General features: G+C 55.9%; 1 protein-coding gene across 1 annotated transcript; it reads right to left on the reverse strand.

The window, feature by feature from the left end:
* Positions 1–594: 594 nt before the first annotated feature.
* On the reverse strand, positions 595–4,578 carry LOC123330028 (protocadherin-23-like). Its single transcript, XM_044930577.2, has one exon. It carries the CDS (start codon positions 4,156–4,158, stop codon positions 2,056–2,058), a length of 2,103 nt encoding a protein of 700 aa, XP_044786512.2. The 5' UTR covers positions 4,159–4,578; the 3' UTR covers positions 595–2,055.
* Between the last annotated feature and the right edge of the window lie 658 nt (positions 4,579–5,236).

The following is a 5,236-nucleotide window of genomic DNA, read 5'->3' on the forward strand; positions in this document are numbered from 1 at the left end:
TTTTCTCCTGTTGCTGCTCATTGTGTTTTTTCTTTGATTCTGACCAAGGAGAGCTGAACAATTCTGACATCTAGAGGGAGAGAACTGTAGAGGACAGCAGAAAGGTTTGGTTAGAAGCACTGAACTATGTAATTAAACAAAGCCCCAGGAGAGAGGAGAGGCCACGGGGTCCAGAGAGCTGGGAAGGCTTGCTTTTACAATGCAATACAAAGAAACATCAAGAGCAAAGAGATGGCGAGCAAACAGAGCTCAGGTGAGAAGCTGAGGGGACAGAGTCAGCCAGAGAGCTGATGCAGCGCAGAAAGTTCATACAGCTGCTGCGGTGAGGCCGCCAGAGGGCTGCGGAAAAGCCTCTGCAATCTATAGGGCCTGGACTGTTGGAATTTCTAGAAACTCTAATCAGCACCATTTAATACTATCAATACCTAGAGCAATACTTGGTAACCTGAAGCTTTTGTTTTTTTGATTGAAGATGCAATCTTACACTTGAGCCAAGTTCAGTTCACCATAATGGATCCATATCCACATATCAAGTCATAATAATGGGATAAACTCACACCTCATGGCACAGTCATCTCACAATTTTAAAAAGATTCTAGTCAAAGGAATTACAATTAATTGTAATTAATTAATTACACCCTGCTTATTTTCCTTCAAATAGAGTCAAGTTGTACTGTTTTGTACCAAGACCTTTAAGCTCTTTCAGATGAAAGAAATCTTAAAAATTATCTAGTCCAACCTCTCAACTCTAAGGACCTCAGTTTTTGACATCTGTGGCAGACCCTACCAGTCCCCACCAGCAGCCTTGTGGCCCTCTCCATTTCTCAGCCACCTTTGCGGTACACCATATAGCTAAGCTCTGACCAGCCGGACACTGATGGACCTAAGCTAAGTCACCCCCAGACCTGGCCCTACCTTGGATGGAGAAGGACCAGCCAACCCTCATCCTATCAGACTCTGCTTGAGATGTAAATAAACTTCCATTAGCATTCACAGATCTCTCTCTTTCAGCAGCAAGCATTAATTGATTTTCAAGCCTTCTTTTAATTACCTAGCAACTAATGAGTTGCCAATCATGCCAGAGAAAGTGGTAGAGATTATTATCTATACCACTTACCTAAGATACAAAGGATTAAAAAAAGACAGCAAACCAGTCAAGTAACTCATGTTTAAAATATAGTGGCATCTTAAATTATCTAAAGGTTACTGAGACATGACTTATAAGGCTTTAGCCTCACCCCCTAAGAACCAAGAAATAAGCTACAGAGGTCTTAAAACAACCCAGCCTGAGAGCTAAATGGCACTTTACAGCTTTGATCACTAGTTAGCCTCTCAGGCTCCAGTTATTCACTCAGATCATCTTGATGTAAATAAAACAGTCTTGGAAATCCAGTTTGTTATCTCACATCAGATAGCTTCAGATAACTACTAGGAAATTGGAAGCCATAAGAATTACTGCTAGAAGGGTGCATATTACAACATTCTGAGATCCCTTTGTAAAGGATATCACCCATTTTATAAAGGATGATTGAAACTTGCCCCTCCTCAGTCTTGAAGACATCATTGGAGGTCTGGTAAAATTGGTAAAAATGACTTGGTATCCTCAATTAGTTCTTCTAAGTTCCCAAAGAAGGTAGGACAATGTGTAATAAGTCTCTGTAAATGGTTAGTCAAAAGAGTTTCAGTGTTTAAGGCCACACACTTGCTTATTTGAAAAACTGGCATGTGAGGGCCACCTTACTCCCCCAGTGTGCACGTGATGATGTTCAAATACGCAAGACACTGCCATCTGCACACTGTTCAGAAGCAAAACTGAGAATCGGTGGCTCCTTCCAAACCAATGTGGGTGCTCAGATCCAGACAGAGGGAAATCAGAATTCCATGGGCAAAATCAAGATCCAAAGATCATGTGAAGCAGAAAAGATCTTAAGTGACCATTCAGTTCAAGCCCCAGCAGAAGGGCTAGATGCCGGGAGGGCACCCATTCATCTCCCTGCAGGGCAGGAACCAGACCCCATGTCCTCTGCTTTCTGAGCTCGAGTATAACTATCCACATCATACACAAAAAAAATCCTTTCTGAACTTACATCTTCTCCATCCCTTCCCAGGCCTCCCCTTGATCCGCAGGCCTGATGTGCTCACCTGCAGAAAGCAGTGCCCAACTGGGGCGTGCTCCGGAAGCGTGGCGTTGTACACCTGTTTCAGGAAAACGGGCTCGTTGTCATTCACGTCGTCCACGGCGATGCTCACCAGGCAAGTGGCCGAGAGCGGGGCCTCTCCGAGGTCGTGGGCCACCACTCTCAGTTCTATGGCCTCCTGGGCCTCTCGGTCCAGGCTCCGGGTGGTGCTGATCACACCACTCTCGGGATCAATGCTGAAGGATGGTCCGCACTCAGCGGGGGGCCTCGGAGTCTCTGGGTTACAGAGAGCGGGGAGAGGGAGCAGCGCGTAGCGCAGCCTGGCATGGTCCGTGCCAGGCTCATCTGCATCGGAGGCGCTGACGCACAAGACCATGGTGCCAGGAGCCGCGGCCTCAGACACCGAGGCCCAGTAATGCTTCTGGCTGAAGACAGGTGGCTGATCATTGAGGTCAGCAACCCGGAGCAGCAGCGTCTCCTCGGTGCTCAGCGGCGGGGATCCCGCATCTGTGGCCACCAGTCGCAAATCATACAGGTCTCGGCTCTCCCTATCTAGGGGCCCCTCGACGCAAAGGAAAAATACTCCTGGGGAGCCTCCGGACCGCAGCACAAAGGCTCCCTCACCGCCCTCCAAGGTCAGAGAGACGCTCCCGACTCCGAGGCCTCCATCGAGCTCCCCGGCGGCTTCCCCTTCCTTCTCTGGATCACCTTCCGCGTCTGACACCGAGACCCGAGCCACATAGTCGCCGACTCGAGCGCCCTCGAAGACGCTCGCGGCCCCTCCTTCGGTGAGGAAGAGTAGATGAATGGCGGGCGGGTTGTCATTCACGTCCAGCACCGCGATGGACACGCGCACGGTGGCGACCTCGGGCTCAGCGCCTCCGTCACGGGCCTCCACCACCAGCTGGTGCCAGGCCTGCGCCTCGCGGTCCAGCGGCCTGTGCACCCGCACCACCCCGCTCAGCTCCTCCACCACGAAGTAGGCCGCGTCGTCCAGCGTCCCGCCGCTACCTCCGGCCCCGGGAGCCTGCCGGGAGCGGATGCTGTAGCGTACGTGGCCGTTGGGCCCCAGGTCACGGTCGGTGGCGCGCACGCGACAGACCTCGGTGCCGGGCCGAGCGTCCTCGCGAACCGCAGCACGGTACTCGCTCTCCTCAAAGACTGGAGGATTGTCGTTCTCATCCAGCACTCGCAGTTCCACTCGCAGGCGGCCGGTGCGCCGCGGGAGACCGCCGTCCCAAGCCTCGATCTGCAGCTCGTGTGCCGCCACCGCCTCTCGGTCCAAGCGCCGAAGCAGCACCACGTCTAGGGGCTCAAGGGGCGACGAGGACGGCAGCGAAGGTGGCGACCCCGGGGCCCCGTAGCGCAACTGGAAAAAAGGTCCGGCGGGGTCCTCAGGCAGGTTGGACGGTTGCACCAGGGTGTAGCCCTGTATGCTGAAAAGCCCAGCGTCCGGGTCTCGGGCGCCTGGCAGGCGGAAGGCGGTACCTGGTGGGCTGAGCTCGGAGACATTGAGTTGCAGGGAGTCCAGAGGAAAGCGGGGCGAGTGGTCGTTCACGTCGTTGACTTGAATCTCCACCTGCACCACCGCGCCCAGCAGCGTGGCGGCCACGAAGCTATAGTGGTCGCGCTGCTCGCGGTCCAGGCGCCGCGCCGTGCGGATAATGCCTGTGTCCGGGTGCACTTGGAAGTCATCCAGCAGCGGAGAGTCATCAGAATCCTCCGACAGAAAGAAGCCGCCCTTCTCCTGCTGCTGCTGCGTGGCCGGCAGCCCCGCACGGATGTCGCCGACCAGAGTGTCCGGAGGAAGGCCCTCATCCACGGAAAGGCTGAGGTTGAACACCTGGGCAGACGAGCCCGAGGCCGCCCACAGCCACGCGTGCACGCAGAGCCCGAGCAGGACGCGCTGCGCCCCGGCGCCACCGCCCTGCCGCCCGCGGGGTGACCCTCCGCTTCCAGGGAGCAGGAGGCGCTTCCAGGCTGGACGCCCTTCACCCATCCTCCGCCCTGAAGGGCTCATGTCTCCGCCAGCTCCTTGGGAAGGCTCCCTGGTAACTGCTAGCTTGTGGCGGAGTGGCAGAAAAATCCAGGAGCCTCTTCGGTATCTGAGCCAAAGAAGAAAAGACTTTGTTTGGCAAACAAACCGACAGACGCAGGAGTTCCCGTGGTTACATCTGCAACTGGTGAAGACGTCCTTCTCCCGCAGCTCGCGCAGACAGGCCGGGGGAGCTGGAGCCGCTTCCACCGCTGTCAGCCACCTTTTGAGCCCCTGGATCTCTTTACACTAGTCTCGTCTCCTTTTCTCTCTCTTTTTATTCCTTTGACATCTGTTCCTTGTTCGGCTCGGCTGGTTGTTTCCCCCTGGTAAAGTCAGGTGCATTATTTCCTTTGCCAAAAAGGATGAAATTATTCAAAGCGCGCACATACGGAGAAGCTGGGGGTCGGGCCGGGGAAGAGGGTAAGGTAAGGGCGGGAGGGCGCGGGGCCGGAGCGGGAGGGAGGGAGGGAGAGGCGGATCCGACTGCGGCGCAGTCAGCGGCTCCGGGGCGGCCGCGCCCGCCGCGTCTCGGGGCGCCGGGGACCGCGCGCCTCCCGCCGGTTCTCTTCCGCGCGCCGTGACGCGGCCACACACTCGGGCGAACTCCCACCTGCGAGGCGCAGCTGCAGCTGGGCACGTTCCTGGTCAGGCTGGGGGCGGAGGAGAGGAGAGCAAACGTGAGAGGAGCCGGAGATGGGGACCATGGGGCGCGTGGGGATCGCGCAGGCTGGGCTGGGCGTGAAAGTGGCTAGGGGTGGGGAAGGTGAGGGGACAGCCCTCCCCGCTCCATCCCTGAGACTGGCTCTGCAGCGGGCCCGACGCTGGGGAGCTCCTGCCGAGCGGAGAGGGCGGAGGGTTATCATTACACTGGAGAGCCAAACTTGTGTTCTCCATGTGGCGAGGAAGACTCGTCCCCAGCGGAAGGACAGATGGAGTCAAAGGCCGATGCACAGCTGGGGCCGGAATGACTGCAAAGGGGGAGAAGGCGGAACTTGGAAAAACCTTCGAGAAACCCTGAGAAATCTGTGGCACACATGGTGCAAACCAAGCTTTATTATGC

Source organism: Bubalus bubalis, chromosome 17 (assembly GCF_019923935.1).
Source record: "Bubalus bubalis isolate 160015118507 breed Murrah chromosome 17, NDDB_SH_1, whole genome shotgun sequence".
NCBI classification, from domain to species: Eukaryota; Metazoa; Chordata; class Mammalia; order Artiodactyla; family Bovidae; genus Bubalus; species Bubalus bubalis.

Bases quoted from the DNA above. Each gene is read 5' to 3' on its own strand.
- LOC123330028 (XM_044930577.2), bottom strand. From the start codon at position 4,158: ATGAGCCCTTCAGGGCGGAGGATGGGTGAAGGGCGTCCAGCCTGGAAG.